The following is an 18,864-nucleotide window of genomic DNA, read 5'->3' as shown; positions in this document are numbered from 1 at the left end:
CCGAACAGGATCCCAGCAATACCAAGACTGGGGTAAGAAACTTAAATATCTTCACCCACAAGATAGAATAAAACCATAAAATTATTACTGACAGTACTTGCAGGTGACACAAAAGCTGTGGACTGGTAAATTATGAAGAGGGTATGATGCTGAAAAATGATTAGAATAACCTGTAAATCAGAAACAGGCAAAAACTGTGCATTGAAGTACTATTAAATGTAGCTGTCAAGCAATGAATGAAACCACCTGAAAAGCAGTTATTTAGAAGAGTATTGGAGTTACAGCAGATAGTCATCTAAACACAAACAGTTTAATGTCATGGCTCAGAAGGCTGTTGCACTCCTTGAACACACATCAACAGTAGTATCCCAACTAGTAGAAGAGAAATTTTACTCTCATACTTGTAATAAAAAGTATATACAGATCAGTGTTCAGTTCTCATCATCTGTTCTTTAGTAATGATGTTGAAGAGTTGGAAAGGAGTTGAAAGAGAGCTACAAGAATGATTAAAGGATTACAAAATGCACCCTACAGTTACAGAGTTAGAACTGAACTATGAACCATCCAGACCTTGCCACAAACAGGGGATATTGGAATATTTCCTTTTTGTCCTTGAAGTTCTTAATAAATGTAATGTTCGAGAAGATGATGAATTTAAACCATAAGTAGTATAGTTATTTTATTTCTTACACTTCACCTAACATGGAAAGGAAATTCCACAATAATCTGTTTATTTATCAGACAGGTTGAAGGCATTTTGTGGAACAGCCATGCATTTTGGTTAAAAAAACACCCCATCCCCAAAAACTAGACCCAAAAAGAAAAAAAACAAACACACACACCCCCCCCCAAAACAACACAGAAGCAAAAGCAAGACTGAGAGCTACGGAGCACAGTGATTGATACAATTAATGTCACTATACCCAAACTACAGTCTAGGTTGGTAGGTTGAAATACTGTTTTAAAAACATATATATTAAATCAACAAATGAACATTTCTCTAGCTTATGGCCTGCCCTGTTCTAACCACTTCCCTGAGTTTTGGCTCTCTGTGCACATGAAAAACCTTGCAAACAAATGGGAAGGTATTAGAGAATTACGTTACTACACAGAAGCAGCTTGGTATCATGTGAACAAGACAAATAAAACACACAGGCATGGAAGGTGATGACCTGTTTCTCCAGCTATGGATTATTCCAGAAAATGTCACTCCTTGGAGATACAAACAAATAAAATATAAAACAAAGGCATTACAAAATACTCTCATGGTGGTTTTTTCCCCATTTTTTAAGCTATTCTAACATAAGAATGTGCCCTAACAGCTTGACAAGTTATATATAGAGTAACTTTGCATAACTGCCAACAAAAAACCACCTTATTTTGCCATTTTAAACAACGAAATCCTATATCTCCTCTTGCTTTACTGGTTTTATATTATTTAATGGGAAAACTCCACAGACAAAAGAAGGCACTGTAAAAATTTAACTACTGTGCTCCTCACTTTACTACATTAAATTGTAGACCAAGAAAGTCTGCAAATCAAAAGATTCAGCCAAAATATTTTCAGAGAATAATCAAATGAAAACAGCACTAATAAAACTAACATAAAGAAAAAAAAATACAGGCACAAGAATGCCTTTGCCCAGAGAATGCTTGTGTCAGAAAATTCTCCAAGGGAAGTTAACTTATAGGCGTACATATTAACTTCACTGTTCAATGTCAGAAGTTTGCATTTGTCATTGGGAGTACAGTCATAATTAAGCTATTAGCAAATTCTGTTCATGTTGTTTATCTGGTTTTGCTTCAAAGGCTAAAATCTTTAGAGATTATCATAAGTTTAGTCCTCAACCCTAACTAGATTTAGTAATTAATAGTAGTGTATTACTCTGTTGTACAGCCAAACACAGAACAAAACCACAGTGAATCAGAATTCATTATTATCATGTCTTGCAGATAAAACGCAAGAATGAATGGAATTAAGTAAATAAACCTTAAGAGAACAAACATTACTCTGGACAAAGAATGTTTCTAGATTCCTGTGATCACAGATGGTATAAGCCAAGCCATCTTCACAATATTACTGATGCTAACATCAGAATTAGATCAAACACGTTATTAGTCAATTTACTCAAATTCAGTAATTCCAATAAATCTTAGTTCTGTTTGTAGAAAACACTTGGTTTTACATTTTGATGAAAGCAAATTTACTCCTAAATGGTCCATTCCGCCTTTTTATGAAATCAGCAGCTAAACTAGGAGAAACAGTCATCTAAGTTAAATCTATCTTTTCATGGATCAGAGTAAATGTTTATTATCTCCTGTAGTTTATTTACCATTTCAATGCTGAGAAAAACAGAGACCACAAGAAAACCAAACACATTACAAAAGAATCTCACACTATTTCTTCTCAACATTCTCTTCTAACCAAGAAAAACGGAAGTATGTTTAGATGCACTTTCAGAGGAAAATAAATACATTTAAAAAAATAAAGCATTGTTCCATCCAGTAATCAGGTTGGGAAGAGGTATACAGTCTTTAATTCCAGGAAATTACTGATTACCAAAGCACTCTAATCACAGAATAGTTTGGGTTGGATTAACCTTCAGAGATCATCTAGTCCAACCCTGCTGCCACAGGCAAGGACATCATTCACTATATCAGGTTGCTCAAAGCCCCATTCAACCTGACCTTCAACACTTCCAGTGACGGGCCACCGAGAGTCTCTCTGGGCAACCTGTTCCAGTGCCTCACCACCCTCATAGGAAAGAATTTCTTCCTAATATCTAATCTAAATCTACCCTTTTTCAGTTTAAAACCACTACCCCTTATCCTGTCACTACAGGCCCTGGTAAGAAGTCTACCAACTGTACCACTCAGCTCGGTGTCAATCTGGAAATCTGCTGAGGATGCAACTCAATCCCACCGTCTATGTCATAATGAAGACATTAAACAGTATGTATCCTTGAGGGACACCACTCATTACTGTTTCCACTTGAACATTTGAGTCACTAACTGTAACTCTTTGGGTGCTGCCTCAAGCCAATTCCTTATCCATCAAACAGTCCGTCCATCAAATCCCTATCTCTCCAATTTAGCAGTGAGAATGTTGTGGGGGATCGTATCAAAGGCCTTACAGAACTCTAGATAGATGACACCTGTAGCTCCTCCTTTGTCCACTGATGCAGTTACTCCATCGTAGAAGGCCATTAGATTAGTCAGGCACAAAATGTGCCCTTTGTGAATCTATGTTGGGTGTCTCTAATCACCTCCCTGTCTTCCATATGTTTCAACATATTTTCCAAGAGGATCTGTTCCATGATCTTAAGGCTAAGGCTAAGATTCAGCCTGAGTTTTGGCTTCAGCTCTAGCATTGCCAAAGATGTTTCCCCATCTTGGGGCATTAAAAAAATTTTCACACACCATAAGTGTTTCTCATGGGGGATTTACACTAAACCCTTTTGGCATGACACGCAACACCTACAACTTCCCAGATGAAAACCCCCCACAAAACACCACTTAAAAGGAGACTATGTATTAGAGAAAAGGTGATGACATGAAGGGACTTTGATCTCTCTCTTTCAATAATGGACCAGGTCAGCAGTGTTCAGAAGTCAGTCAGACAGCTGCTTGGTGGCCTGCACTCTGAAATAAGCTACCGATCCCGTCATTGTTATTGATGACCGGGTGCATACATCATAACCACCCCTAATAAAACTTGGCAGCCTCAGGGCAGGAGAGATTAAATCGGCATTAAGATTGTCACCCTCTCAGCAAGCACTTCTAAGTGTCAGTTCCATCAACACAGGAAATGAAATGGAGAAAAAGAGAATTTAACCAGAGCTATTCAAATATATGTGTAAGACTATGTGTTTTATTCTTTGTGTTTTTTTGCCCAGCATGACCATACAGTGCCTCAGTTTCTAGGTTACTATTATTCCCTTTTTAAAAACAAACAAAAAAGAAGTAGAAAAGAGAAGTATTGCAAGAATCATTATTTTCTCTCCTAAAAGATCAACTTGAGTTAAAGCAAACTATGCTTGTAACAAAGGAGTACTGGGGGGGGGGGGGGTGGGGTGGGGTGGGGGGGGCGGCGCTTTCTGTTTTTTAAATCTTCCCTTCAGGAAAAACACCTTTGAAAAGGTTTTCACTATCAGTTGTCCCTTTCTGCAAAAGACCTCCAAAAGGTTTTCACTATCAACATAAATGTTGATTTCAATGCTATCTAGAAAACACACTTCAAAAGGGCAAACAAGTACCCTGATGGCTATATAAGAAACTGTTGAAGACACATGAACGATGCCTTTAGTTTTCAGCATTTAATTTCCATTGCTTTTACTGTTCTGGTCTACGAGACAAAGTGGCACATAAGAGTGCTCAGTAAATCCAGTATCAGAGTGAAATAAGTGTTCCATAATTGATCCTCAGTTTCCCAAGCCTGATCAGTTCCTAAAAGCACAAGGACTGATCATTCCCAACTTCTGTGCATTTGAGTTTTTCTGGCCTTCCAAGTTAGACATTGCTGCTACAGAAACTTTCTGTTTGACTCTTTGGCTGACTATTTACCCAGAAATGTGGCCTGGAATAGCATTTGGCATTCTCTTCCAATGATCTCTAATATGAACAAGACAATTAACATTAAAACTCACCCGTGATGGGTTTATAGAACAAGGAGAGAAAAGCAACGCTCCTTAATTTACAGAAATGTTCTCACTCAGTATGAGGATTCTTGCCAAAGATTATCTTGTTTATTTTGAGTTTGCAGCTGGTAGAGCAATGAACTAGCCAAGGACCAAGAAGCTGTATGCTAGCAGCCAGGGAGCATATAGCTCAGGTACACTGACAGACATACTAATGAGACTAGGCAGCAAAGTATATTCTGTGCCATAAGAGAAAATACCGTGAAATCTAAAATATTTTTTCCTAAAGGAGAATTTTAAAATGTACCCAAGACACGTTCATTACATAGTATCTCAGTTTATAAAACTATGATCAAGAAGGGGGATTTCTTTTGATTGATTGCACAGCCGTATCATAACTAAAGCAGTAATTCCTAAACTCTCAATTCCTGTCTACTGAAAGAATCTCCAGCAGGTTGGCTTTCCATCACATCCAATTATACCAACAAAATACACCTACAGAAGAGTAAACCTGAGCTCTTACCTTGGATTTAACTTGAAGGTGGCTAACCCCATCTGATCCACATTTGGCAATACTTACCAAGATTAGAGCTGTATTTTCAGCTAACTTCAAAGGAGTTAAGGAACTAACTGCATTGATCTCTTCAAAGAAGAGAAAATTTTAGGGGAAAAAAAAAAGAACATAACATATTTCAAATGTTGACTGCCCTTTTCACAATTTCCCTCGGGGAAAAACAAGTCCTCCTTCAACAGACTTCTGATAGCTGGGGCTGAGTCCCAAAGCATTTTGACAAGGACCACCATAGCATTCTCCTAGATACAAAGCAAAAGGCATAGATAATCAATGAGGACAGGAGCTTGCATAGACATTTAATCCATCTGTTTGCTCTGAGACAAAACCAGACCCAAGCACTAGACAAAACTGTCTAGTCCCATTCCTAACAGATGCTTCTTCCACGCACAGAGCAGGTCGACCTAACTTACAAACAACATAGCTCTTGAGATGATGGTGTTGATTACACAGCTCAGCTGTGCTGTGGCAACAGTGATACTGCCTCTATCTTTTCAATTTAGTGAATCACTAGGGGTTTCCACTTTCAGAAACCTTCTGATGTTTTGTTGCCTCATTCAATCTATGCATGTATTGCACACCACGTCTGCTTCAAAGCAAGACGAGCTGAGCCACCGCAGTGGGACTCACCTACACTGTGTCGTTCATATCAGTAGTTTGCTGGATGATTCTGCCTGAACAGATCAACAAGGAGCAATCTTGTTTGGTGGGATTCATTTTTGTTTCTGGAATAGCAAACCAGCTTCTCAAATACAGAATGAAATTAACAACAGCACTTTTCTGTTGGCAGCTGCCTCTGCACAGGGGTTCTGGGATAAAACTCTACAGTACAGTTAAACACTAAGCATAGTGTGCAAATTAAGTAGTTTGATTATTCCACGCCATTTGTCCTTTGAAAGCCCACAAAGGACAAAAATACGTAGACAATCACCCTTCAGTTTGTCTCTGTATCAACATTACTTAATGGGGGAACAATGTGCTTTCAGAATGTTTAAGATTTAATCTTAAATTTAGCTTGAAAAAACATTTGTGCTGTTCCTGGAACTCTCTCAGTAACTTTCAAAACTTCTAAAACTGTGGTATCTCTTAGACTCATGCCCTCCAGTGTTAACACATCTAACTTCTTCACACAGAACTAACACATAAAGCCTGCTGCATGATTCCTTCTTTGATGCTAAGAACACTGCAACAATGCTTCCCTAGTATTTCCCACTTTCTAATTCTTCCTCAGTTTCGTACTGCTTTCCTGCTCTTTGTTCTTGCCAGAGGTTTTACACTCGGAGTAAATAAAAGGTGAATGCTGAAAAACTTCCATCATTTTATTAATAACAGCTGCTCATACACACTAGCATTCAAGTGCAAAAACAGATTTTTCCCCAGTCTTATATCATTCAGCAGGACAAGAAAAAACGCTTGGTGTTTATAGCATTCTATTACTGCAACAAAGCTAATTCCCATTAATCACACATCTACCTTATAATGTTATTTCACACCTTCCTGGGATTAAACTTGGAGAGACTGTCATATTATTTCAAAAGAAATTATTTCCCCTGTGAAATTGCCATTGTCATTATACGCCAACAAAAATAATTATAAGTGGCTAAAAAAGCACAATTATTTCTTTGCTGTATACACTCACAAACATCCATTCTCAAGAGATTCTTCTGCTCAGCATATACTTTTCCCTCCTGCACTAATTCAATATTGTTCATTGATGTGAGATACAAATTTGGGGTCACTTAGCTCTTTGACTTATCAACAAAATTAAATCAGTCAGAATTCTTTAAGTACTGAGGCCTTCAGCTAGTTCCTATTAACTTCAGTGAGTGTAGATCACTTCTAAACCCTTTTTAATGACTGCAAACAAAATATCCCTTCATGATGCACTAAAAATAAATATGTTCTTAAATGTTCCAAATATATGTTCTTCATATGTTATCACACTGATATCCAGATGATGATTTGTGTTTTCCTCAGAAAAAAAGAAAAGATGCTTTTATATATGGACATATATGTCTATATAAGAATATATTGAGGCATTCTGCATCTGAAATGAAATTATATTTCCTTAGAAACAGCTTCTGCTAAATAAGAGATATTTACCCATCTAATTACAACACCTATCAAGATATATGTTAAATATTTGTCCATTTTACAGTCGTAAATATGTACTGTGGTAACTACCTAAAATAATTTGAAAGCGTTCAGTGACAGACTGACACAAATACAAGTTACTGGAAATACACTTACTGGAAAAATAAGGAAGCTTGCTTGTTTCTCTAGCTGAAGAAAAAGTTATATAAAACCAGTGTACTCTATTGTTGGCTTAATGGATCAGCTTCCTCTTCAACTATCTCCAGAAAGTCTAAGTCTTTGCTAATTCACCAAGTTCAGCATGTAAATCTTTAATTTGGCTAACACAAGTGTAAGAAAATAACTGCATATGTATATTGCATGCTTGCTGGACCTTATGTTCAAAAGCATATTTCCATGTAAAACTGGTTGCCATTCAGGCTAATTTAAACAGCTTATCTTCCACCTGTTTCCTTTGGTAATGCATAGAGAACAAAACGACACTGATATCAGGCAACTCTTCACTGACACATCTGCTATCTCAAACATAAGAAACACCTACCCCTTAAAAAACCCATGTTTTCCACATGACACAATACCAGCAAATATGCCACAAAATAGCAAACACTGTCCCACACCTCCAGTACTTAATTTGGACAAGGTTTATAGATATGTAGGCACAACTAGCCAGCTAGCATGATACTGCCAGATTACTTTTAGATACTCAAAGCATTTCCCACTGATAAAACAGTGTATCATATATACAGTTTACAGGCAGAGGATGTCCAGAATTGAAGGTTTATGGCTACAATCTATCATGCAGGTCCAAATGCTGCTTTCTGAGACCATGCAAAATTTCCATGGATGAGAGGCAAAATTATATACATAAGAACTAGAGTGCACTGCTCTTACTACTTAACAACATATATTTACATACATGCTTAAAATACAGGCATGCAGAATACTGTACATTTTGTTTGGCATATACAAATATAAAAACATTAAAATGCCTCTTCTTTTTATAATTGGAAAAAAAATGTGTTTTTACAGCTAACAGCAGACAATGGATGGATATTAACAACTGTAAGCTCTGGAGAACAATCATAGAGTTTTACAAAGTGTTCAGCAATAATGAAATCCAGAAAAATTTGGAAAATACATGAGATTAAAACCAAATTCAGTGGAAGACTGAATTTATTCCAAAGTGCTTTAAAACATTACAGCCAAGTTGGGCTAGCCAAACTACTACCATGTAATGTGCTTCAGTACGTATTTCTGAATTCTGGCTTTTCAGAATTACAATAGTAAAAAAAAAAAAAAAGCGCTTTGTCCTGTTCTTGTCTGTTCCAAAAGATTAGCAATAAAGTACCTAAAAGTGGTATTCTAATGTTTAATCACAGAGTTTATTTTTAAACTAAAAATAATCTCAGCATGCACTAAAAGTTTTCCATAAATGACTTAGCATTTTAAACTCTTTGATTCCATGAGAACTAAAAAGATATCATCATTAATACACAAAAAGGGTGTACTGAGCACTCTGTGTGTGTGTGTGTGTGTGAGAGATACAGTAACAGGAGGAAACTAACTCACTTTGCAAGGAACCACTGTATCTTGCACTAGTTAAGGGGGGAAAAAATGTTCTCTTCCAATCAAAAAATGTGAAATTTTTTCTTTCTATTTGCTACATATGTGCATTTGTACATATGTACATCCAACTTTTAAACAAGTATAAGAAAAGAATACAGCATAGATACACTTAGTTTCATTATTAACTCAAAAGGTTTTAAGGCACACACAGATGCAAGTCTGAAGAACATGCATGGTCAATTAACATGGCTCAGCTGAAACTGCATTAGTAGTCTCCTTATGAGCCAAAGGATATGCCCCAGTCATATTCAAAAGCCTTTAACCAACCTTGGCTTTTAATTCCCTCAGTACTTTACAAAGTGGGACTGAGAAATTGGCACGTCTGGAAAAAACAAACAAACACTGAAACAAACATTTGCCTATGTTTACATAATATTAAGCAACAGTAGTTAAGTTTTTAGGGGGAAAGACATGTAATGGGACAGTAAAAGTCTATTCAATTTTTACAAAAAGATGACGTTAAGCTATTTCAGTAGGTTTTCATGCTACCAGCCTCACCATTTTTAATGACCACTTTTCTAGTCTAAAACGGTTTTGTCTGTCTCATAACCATGTGAATGACCCACACAAACACCACAATAACCAGACAACTGCCCATGCTGGGGAAGCAGTGAGAGTGACTAAAAAAAAGAGCTCTCAGATACTTAAAATAACTCCACTAATAAAGTAGTTTTCCTCAAAATTTGTTTGCAAATTGAAAGTTAAATCTCTACCCAATCCCACGACTCCAACAGTGGTTCACCACTATATTGCATTTTACACAATGAGATCATTAAGTGTTAATCCAAACAGCTGCACATGGACACACATTTTCAAACATATGACAGAGGCTGACAAAGCAAAAGATGAAAATGTGTGCATAGTTAACAATTTCTGTACTGGTTTCACTACCCAAGTATACGGATGGTATGAGTAGTCGAACATTCACCCCTCTTGGTCTCCAGTACGTCATGCTTAAGCCTTCGCAAGTGCATCAGAACTCTTGGTTTGCACCGGTGAGAATAAATGCAAAAAGCTTTCATACAAGCACTCAAGAGTTTTTCTCCAATGCCTTCTATGGGTCAACTTCTCCCACACACCATTTATTCCAAAGCAAAGCCACAACTGGACCCCAATCTACTACCACCTACCCCTACACTCCACATTACCAGTGAGAGGACCTTGCAAAGCAGTACAAACTCTGTGTTACTGATTGCAGAAGTGGATCTCTGAATTCCTTCTCTGTGTAATGTATATTGGTTTCCTTCAGTAACTTTCATACATTTTTGAAAACTTGGTAGAAGCCTCTAGCACTACTGCAAGAAAAAAATCAGGAATATACTGCAAGAAAAATCAGGAATATACAGAAACAATTCAGACCTGAGTAACAAGTCAAGTATGCCAACTGCCTCTCCTGAAGCAAGTGTATATCAGTAAGTAATTATACTTAAACATCCATAAAATTAAGCAAAGGCAAGCTATCTATCCCCTATTTTATCTTTGCGAATCTTGAAGCAGTCTCGGCACGCACTTTCATTAACTAAAATCAGGTCAAAATAAGACAGAACATTATTACTGGGAGTGTTGAGTGTATCTCCACCACTACCTTCCCACATCAGTTAAGGATCCCAACATACTTCTCCATATCCAGAGACAAGCAGCAGGAAACAGCATATTCATGCTGAAGAATTAAAATGTATTCTGACTTTTCCTTTCAACTCTCCTTACCCCACTGAAAAGGCAATTTACTCTCCCAGTATAAATCACTACTTTCATATACATGGCCCAAAAAAATCTTCAGCATAAACATCCTGCATCCACTTGGAACATCCTCATTCATCCACACACCAGACAGTGGTGCAGACATATTTCAAGGCCTGTGAGTCCCTGGCAGAAGCTGTATTACCACGGGAGCTACACAACATAGTAGAACACACTGGATAAGGACAGACATATTTTAATTCAAAAGGCTTATTTTAACACAAGCCAAATTTCTATTAAACAGTGTCTCTGCATACTTGCGGCTCTAAAATAACCACCTGTGTTTTAATTAAAGAGAAGTGATACAATAGGTTTTATTTCCTGACCAGTGGGTGGATTCTGAAGGTATTAAAGATCCTGTCATCCTCCTGCAGACTTGAGGTTACTCCTCAGCTTTTCGTGTGCATCTGGGGCTTTACCGTTGCCTTTTCTTTCTAAAAAACTGTCTACAATATGAGCGTAAGCCCCTCGTCCCGGTTTACTTCATTAAATAAAAATCACAATGAAAAAATGCATCCAGTGAGCCAACAGCCTTCCCGAGGCTCACACAGAACAATGCAGATATTAAACCCGCCACCATCGATCTGCACAGCAACTCCCCCTGCGAGTCCCCTTCGTTACTCTGCCGCTTTGCCATCACTCTGCCACACACACCGCCGCCGACATTTGCCCCTCGTCACCTCCCCCAGCCCCGCCGCCATCCTTTCCCTCTCCATTTTGGAAGGCCGTTCCCTCTCCACAGCAAGCCCACCCGCGGGAACGGCGGCCGCTCGCCCCGCCGCCGGCGATGCCGCGGGCGGGCACAACGCCCCGCCGCGGCGGGGGCACGGGCCGCGGCTCCCCGCGGCGGCGGAGGCGGCGAGCGCCCGGCGGCAGCCCAGCCCGGCCTGCCGCCGCCCCGGCCCCGCCACCGGCCGCTTCGGCCCTGCCATGTAACGCGGCGGCCGGAGGGAGCCCGGGGCGGCGGCGATGCCAGGGCTGCGGCCCCGGCGGAACCTGGGGCGTGCGTGCCGGCGCCGGGCCGAGCCTAGCCGAGGCGACGAGGCCGGGCCGAGTCGAGCCCAGCCCAGCTCGACTGGGCGGCGGCAGCCCGCGACTCACCCAGCAACAGCAGCTTCAGCTCCCGGCGGGCGTCCCGTTTGTCCCGGCGCAGCTGCCGCTCGATCTCGTCGTTGATCCGCCGGGCTTCCTTGGCTTCCTCGCTCAGGCAGCACGCCATGATGGACTCCAGAGTCATTCTTCCTAACTGGTTCAGACACAACCCCCACCCCCCCTAAAATCGCACGCACACTCACACACACGCACCCCGCCGCCGCCGCACCGGCCCCGGGGGGCACAGGCTCTCTCTGCCCGGCAGCCCCGGCCGGGCGCCGCAGGGCAAGCGCAGGCAGCTGCCTCGATGCCACAGACGGGCGAGGAGAAAGAGCAGGGCCGCTGGCAGCGCGGATCCCCGCTCCCCGCCGCTGACACCCGCCGCTGCCAACTCCTCCTCTCCTCTAAATCATGCACCAAACAACATGGAAACATCCACCGCGGCGGCAGCAGCAGCGCTACCCAGTCGAGCCGAAGCCGCGCCGCTCGCCGCCGCCGCCCCTCGCCCTGCTGCTCCCCTTCCCCCGCCGCCGCCCGCAGCCAACACGGTCCCCGAGCGTCCCTGGCGGACGACACCCCCGCCGTCCTCCGACGCGACCACCCCACCCCCTGGGGAAATGCTAATGCCCGCTAATCCCTCCGCCCCTCCACACACACATTTCCCCTGCCTCTCCCCGTGCCCTGGAGCGGGAGCCCAGCTCCTGCGGGGTGGGTGAGCCCGACCGCTGCCCGGCGACCTCGGCGCGCGCCCGGCGGGAAGCGCTTCCTCACGGCCGGCCCTCCTTCCCGGCGCGGCGGTCGCTCGCCCCTCTGCCTCCGGCGGGGAGAGCCGCTGCCGGAGAGCTGCCGCGGCTCCCCCCTGCCCTGCCCTGCCAGGAAGGCGGAGAGAGGGGGAGGGCGGCGGGCAGCCGCCGGGGAGGAAAGGGAGGCAAGCAAGGCAGGCAGGGGCCGGGCGAGCCCGGCTTTTCAATGGTTCGGCTCCGCGGGCGTGGTGAGGCAGAAATATGGCGGCCCGTCTCACCCGCTCTCCCCCCGCCCCGCCGCACGCCGGAGGCGAGAGGCTGGGGGAGCCGGGCCCCCCCGGGATGCCGCCCCCGCCCCCAGCCGGGCACGGCGCCCCAAGGCCGCCCCCGCCCGCCCTGCGGAGGGGGCGGAGGGGAGGGGAGGGGAGGGGAGGGGGGAAAGCGGGCGGTTTCTCGCACCGAATGGCCGCGCGGAGCGCAGCCGGCCCCGGTTCGTCCTGCGGGGCAGAGCTGCGCCTGGCGCCCGGCGCTGCGCTCGCTTTCGCCGCCTTTGTTTCCAGTCGGGGGGACGCGCTTTTATCCCGAGCCCGTCCTAGAGGACTTGACTTGGGTCGGCAGGGACGGAGCGGGAAATGGGACAACTGAGATGGGAAGGGACGGGGCAGGCAGGGGAGAGGTGCCTTGTCCGCCTTTGCCGGCAGGGACGCGCAGAGCGGGACACAGCCTCGGCACCAGGCACTAGGGAGTTTTTGCGCCCGCGGTCCTGACGCCCTGCCCGAGGGGCTCTGTCCCATGCGGGGGAAGCAAAGACGTTCGCCACGAAGGCGACGGGACACTTGTCCGCCTCACTGAAAGGGACCAATACACAGCGGTTTATACCCCGCGGTTGTACCCCTGTGTTCAGCCAACGCTGTTAACTGCCAGCCATTGCTCCAGCGCCAGCCCCGCTCGCACTTAGCCCCAGTCCCAGGAAAGCTGTCCTCACGTAGCCTCCTGTAGCCCCCAGGGCGATGGCACACAATCCGACAAGATGTACTGACGCAGCTTCTAGTTTTTGTGGATTCATAAACTCCCTGCAAAATTCCAACACTTGCCCTTGCTTTGCCCACCTCCATAGCAAACTATTTGTATCTGGGAACGTTCCAAAATCTGCTGGGAAACTCGTACTAGCCTATGCAGTATCGAGAGGGGGCACATCACCCTCCTCCGTCTTCTACCTTCTGGTGTGATGTCCTTTCCAGCACCTATTGACATCTGTTTTGAAACTGACATTCTCTTTCCTAAAACTCTTCATGGGTGGTCACGATATGAGTTAAGTAAGGTCTGCCATAAAGAGAAGCCTAGGAGGGAATTAAAAAATGAGAATAAAATAATCGGGAAAATAATATTCAATCAATTTTTAGAGCAGGAAAAAAAGATTCCATTACTTTAAAAAATTATTTCCACATAGATCTATATTGTATCAGTATGTATAGTGTATAAAAGCGGTTAATACAACTTGGAATCTTTTTTATAATTACGTTTCTTTATTCAGTAAATGAATACTTGAGTGTTAGTCAAAATTGTGTACTTCTAGTTATTAACAATAAATTATATTTCATTCAAAGCATCTTCTCTATTTTAAAACCTATATGTACGTATTTATCTGTCTATCTTGTGGTCCCAGATTAATGCATTAATATTAAATCCAATAAAAATTTCTAATGATTGAATTACAGAGACAGCTTACGTAAATATGTGAATAAGTAACAAAAGGGGGGGGGGGGGGGGGCAGAATTTCTTCATTAAATTAATTCTCAACATACCAGAGAATGTTTCCTTCTAAAAGCCGGGGCCTAAAAGGGTGCAGATGAGTGCATGGTACAGGTCACAAGAGCTACTCGATGGGTGTTTTGTGCCGAGAACCCTGGTACACGGAGTTCAAGTCTGCAGCAACCATCTTCTGGCATCACATCTAAAGAAAGGCTATGAATGGGTCGATGAGTTTGCAGCCTTTGGGTGAACTGTATCAAAAGCCAACCTCAAATGAAGGGCACAGCGGTTCTATTATAAACTACATACCTCAGACAATAGTGTAGCATTCCCCAGTAAATGAAGTCTGACTCAACTTTTTTAACCAACTCTTTTATATGCTCACTGTAGAAAGCATGAACACAGTGTGTACCTCAAATGCAGAACTGTCATTTAATTTTACATTTTTAACGAGAAAAGACACTCTAGGGACTGTAGATTTAATCTGTATGTACCGCTCCCATTGACATCATTGGATTTTACATCTCCACTGAATAAATATCTTCAGATTTTTAATGGATGAGCCATCTAGTCCCGAATCTGGCATCAGCAGATAGCCATTACATACTGTTTCGCCCATTTGCTTTGTGACTTAGTGGAAGTCAGAACCACCCCATTATGGAGAATTACATGATAATAAACCTACGAGGAAATTTCTTTCCAGCCCTCAACTCCATAATGGTTGGCTTTTGTTTTGAAACATGAAACATCCTTTATAAATATTTTATCCTAATAAGAACTATCAGTAAATGACAGACACCATTATTGCCCATACAGATAATTATTATCCATAGATACTATCCATACTGTTACCTAATCCTGGAAAGATACTTCCTGATAAGCCTCTCCTGTAGCATTAATAATCTCATATTCTTCTATCCAAGTAGTCTCCAGTGCATGGCTCATAGCAACCCGTTGCCTGTGAGATGTTTTAATGTTGCTTACTGCCACAGGAAATTGGAAGTGAGACTGACAGAGGGAGCAAAGGATGATATTAAACACCCTGCATCTTCAGTATTCTTGCTCAGAAGCCAGCAAAGATTGGGAAACCACCACTGTTTTATCATCTCCATATCATTCTTTGCATTCATCTATCCCAGTTTTTAATTTCTTCCTTCCATATGCCTGAAAATATTTATTGTCACTCTCCTCTGTCTCTTCTGCTTGAGATAGGTTTTCTGTGATGTTTTGACAGATTCCAAACAGTATGTGAACTCGGTACTCGCATGACAGTAAAACAGCAGATGATGTACAGCAACATCACAGGATTTTTGTAGTCAGCATCTCACCTTAAGCAATGGAATATCTTACAAGCGCTTTTTGCCATTGTGCATTAGGAAGATGTTTTCACAGTGCTATGCACAATACATCTCAGTCATGTTTGTGAGTACTTACAGTCAATTTAGAGGCCATCAGTATGTCTGAGTAGAGCAAATTATCCTTCCAGTATGCCATTCTAATCAGGTTTTTGTTTGGCGGGTTTTTTGTTTGGGTGGTGGGTTTTTTTTAAGAACACCAAACAAATTGTATCTGTCGGTTCTCTACCTTTCAATGAATAACATGCAGTATTTGCCATTTCCTTCAACCAATATAACCAGTTTGTTCCAGTATGTGTTGTTTTGGTAAATGACATTCTGAAAGTTTCCCAGTGTTATTTATTTCAAAGTAAAAGCTGTCTGCCAAGGTCCTACAGCTCAGACTAATGCGTAGGGAAGGGTTAAAAAACCCATTTGTTAGTTTGATTCATGTGAAATTTTAAAAATTTGTTTCCTTTTACCTATCTGCATGTCGAGGTTCTTACTGATGACTTATTTCTGAAAAAGTGCAAGAATTTTTTGCTATTCTTTTGTTTGCTCTCTTGATCCTACTGATTTTTTCTATCATCATCAGTGGAAGGATGTTCTGTAGGGAAGTGCGGTATGCACAGCATCACTGCCGTACACACTACACACATCGTAGCATAATATAGCGCGCTATCAAAAGCCTCAGCATTGTTTCATGTTCTCCTTTGCGGTCTTAAGTACCAGATACTCCTTCCTCTGTATGAGTTGCCTTTATTAACACTTAGTTTCAGGTGTTTGCCACAGCTTACAGAATTCCGGTGGGCGCTCTGTACTATAGCCCCCGCCACAGCCTCGGCCGGTGGCGGCGCAGCATCCTACCCCATCCTGGCAACGCCAGGCGGAAAGCGAAATGGAGGGAAGCGACCGGGAAGGCGCTGCTTGCCGCGCACGGCCTCCTGCGCGGTGTGCACCGCGGGACCCCGCGCGGTGCGGCTGCACTCCGCGCACCGTCACGGCGATACCGAGCGTTCCTGCGGCGGCGGGCCGGGGCACACATAGGAGCGCGGAAAACCGACGGCAGAGCTCACCTCTGGGGCAGCGCTCACCGCCGCCGCCGAGCGGCGCGCGCGCCCCGCGCAGAGGCCGGCGGCTCCCGCCCGCCCACGGCGCAGCGGCGGCGCCCCCTGCCGGCCCGAAGGCGCCGCTCCGCGGCTGCCGGCGAGCTCGCGCCGCCGCGGCCCGGGGGATCCGGAGAGCCGGGGGCAGCGGGCGGGTGGCGCTGCCCGTGTCCCGCTCCGTCGCGCTCCGGGGCGGAAGTGGTGACTGCTCACTCCGTCCCTGGGTCGGGCACCCTGGCGGTGTCCGCGTCGCTGCCCGTCCCCGGCGCCGTGAGGGCCGCAGCTCCCTGCCGCTGCACGGGGTGCGGCACCTCTCGGGCTGTGCGGCCTCCACCGCAGCGCCGGGCCTGCCCCGCCGCGCAACCGGGCGCGTCGACATGCCGCCTCCCTGTGCCTCACAGCCGCTTCCAGAAACCACCCTTCGAGGGTGGGAGAAAATGCCCCGTAAAGTAATATCTCGCGGCCTGCTATTTCTCTCCAGATGTTTGTGCTGAGAGTGGTCGAGCTCGGGGCTGGACGAAGTCAAGGTTCAGAGCTTATTCTTCCTCCGTCTCTAGAGGACAGAAGGGGAGAGAAGGTGCCATGACAATTGCAGGGACAAGAGTGACACCAAGGTCCCTAGCGAGGCGCTGTGGGTGAGACAGCTCCTGTCAGCAGCACACTTCGTCTGTGAGATGGCCACCGTGGGCAGCAAGCCCAAGTGCTTATAGTGCAGGCAAGTGGGACAGAAGAGGCCCTGCAGTTGCCTCACCTGCACTGCACCGTCTAGTCCTCAGTCCTCTCTTCTGGCAGTCCTGGCCCTCACTGGCAGATTTAAGTCTACCTCTGCATGCAGCTGTTCCCGTTTTATTGGAGTTTTTTCCTGAGTTAGATTACTGTTAGTTTAAGGAGTTGTATTGGCTTCCCAAAGGTTCAGATGACCCTTTCGAGCCTGCTCAAGGGAAATGGCCAGTAGGCATAGGGTGGTCCAGACCACCTTTTCTGTGGCAATAAGCTGCTGGATCAGCTGCATCAGCCAACTGTTCCCATATGATCTGTATAAGTCTGGTGAAACAGGATCATAAACTCCAGCTGTGAAAAAAAACACACGACATAGCTGTATGGCACACTGGTAGAGTCTGAGTTGATACCACAGTACTACAGCAGCAGCTCAGTACAAAGAGGTACTCAAGTGTTCAATTTTAGCACCTGCTGTCTCTGCGATGACTTTTGTCCTATTGTTTATCTACTGTTTTTATCATTAAATGGTTGCCAATTATGTATCCAGGCTATCGTATTTGTATTTTTATTATTTGTTAACTACATAGATGAAACTCTCCTCCCAAAAGTTTCAGCAGAGTCTCTGATAAAGTGTTCCTCCCAGGATCTAGTCTGTGGGACACTAGTCCTCCACCTCTGTGACTAAATGAGAAGTCTCTATTTTGACAGCACAGGAATACTGTTTCTGGCAAGATACCTTTTATGCTTATTTCTTATGTTCTTCATATTCAAGCACATTTTTATTTCAGCTTCTTGAATTAATATTTTTTTACAAGGCAGCTTTTATTCTTTATGGGATTTCTAATTTTGTGAAACACTGAAATAAGTTACTCTTGGCTATTTCATCATGCATACTTACTAACCCATAGAGACTTTGTATGTCTAATTCATTTGCAGTCAGTAGGACACCTCATGCTTTGCTGGGTTGTAAGTGTTAATGGTATTAGATGTCTGGATTATTTAGCCCTCAAGCATTCTTTTCCTACTCTAACTTTTACTCTTCTCCCACGGTCTGCTCTTGCATATGCTACCTAATTCTGATTTCATTCAAGTTTCATAGTATTGTAACTCCATCATTTTCAATGGAATTATGCCGGTTTTCGTCATCATGCTCGGTAGTATCAGACCCTGAGCTCCCTTTAAGGTGTTTAACATACAACTGTAATGGTGTGAATCCTCCAGTTTGTTCAGCAAATATTTCATGTGCATCCTCAGAAACAGACTAACCATTAGAATAATCTGGTAGGCATTCATTCCCACCTTCTTTCTGTGCCACAAGAGAGGGAGACAAGAGTTACATAGTACCCAGACAGAGGTTGTTCTTTTAGTATTTCATTGGACAGTATTATCCCTAATTCCTTTCATCATCCAAACAATGTATCAGCTGAGGTTATTCTTTTGCAATCCAAA

General features: G+C 43.7%; 1 protein-coding gene across 5 annotated transcripts in view; it reads right to left on the bottom strand.

Moving 5' to 3' along the window:
- The window catches only part of LOC141918895 (guanine nucleotide-binding protein G(q) subunit alpha), a 146,108-nt gene extending 133,321 nt beyond the window's left edge, over positions 1-12,787 (bottom strand). For 3 of the 5 annotated variants that reach the window (XR_012621824.1, XR_012621825.1, XM_074813823.1), the window contains exon 1: positions 11,770-12,365. Coding sequence is in view for 3 of the 5 variants with exons in the window: in XM_074813823.1 (XP_074669924.1) it covers positions 11,770-11,905 (136 nt within the window). In the remaining 2 variants the exon portion in view is untranslated. Of the gene's footprint in view, positions 1-11,769; positions 12,366-12,497 lie in introns of those variants that run through there. The other 2 variants (XM_074813824.1, XM_074813825.1) reach the window with 2 other exon arrangements.
- Positions 12,788-18,864: the final 6,077 nt, after the last annotated feature.

This window comes from Strix aluco, chromosome Z (assembly GCF_031877795.1).
Source record: "Strix aluco isolate bStrAlu1 chromosome Z, bStrAlu1.hap1, whole genome shotgun sequence".
NCBI classification, from domain to species: Eukaryota; Metazoa; Chordata; class Aves; order Strigiformes; family Strigidae; genus Strix; species Strix aluco.
Note: the sequence above shows the minus strand (reverse complement) of the source record. Positions and strands in the feature narration are given on the sequence as shown.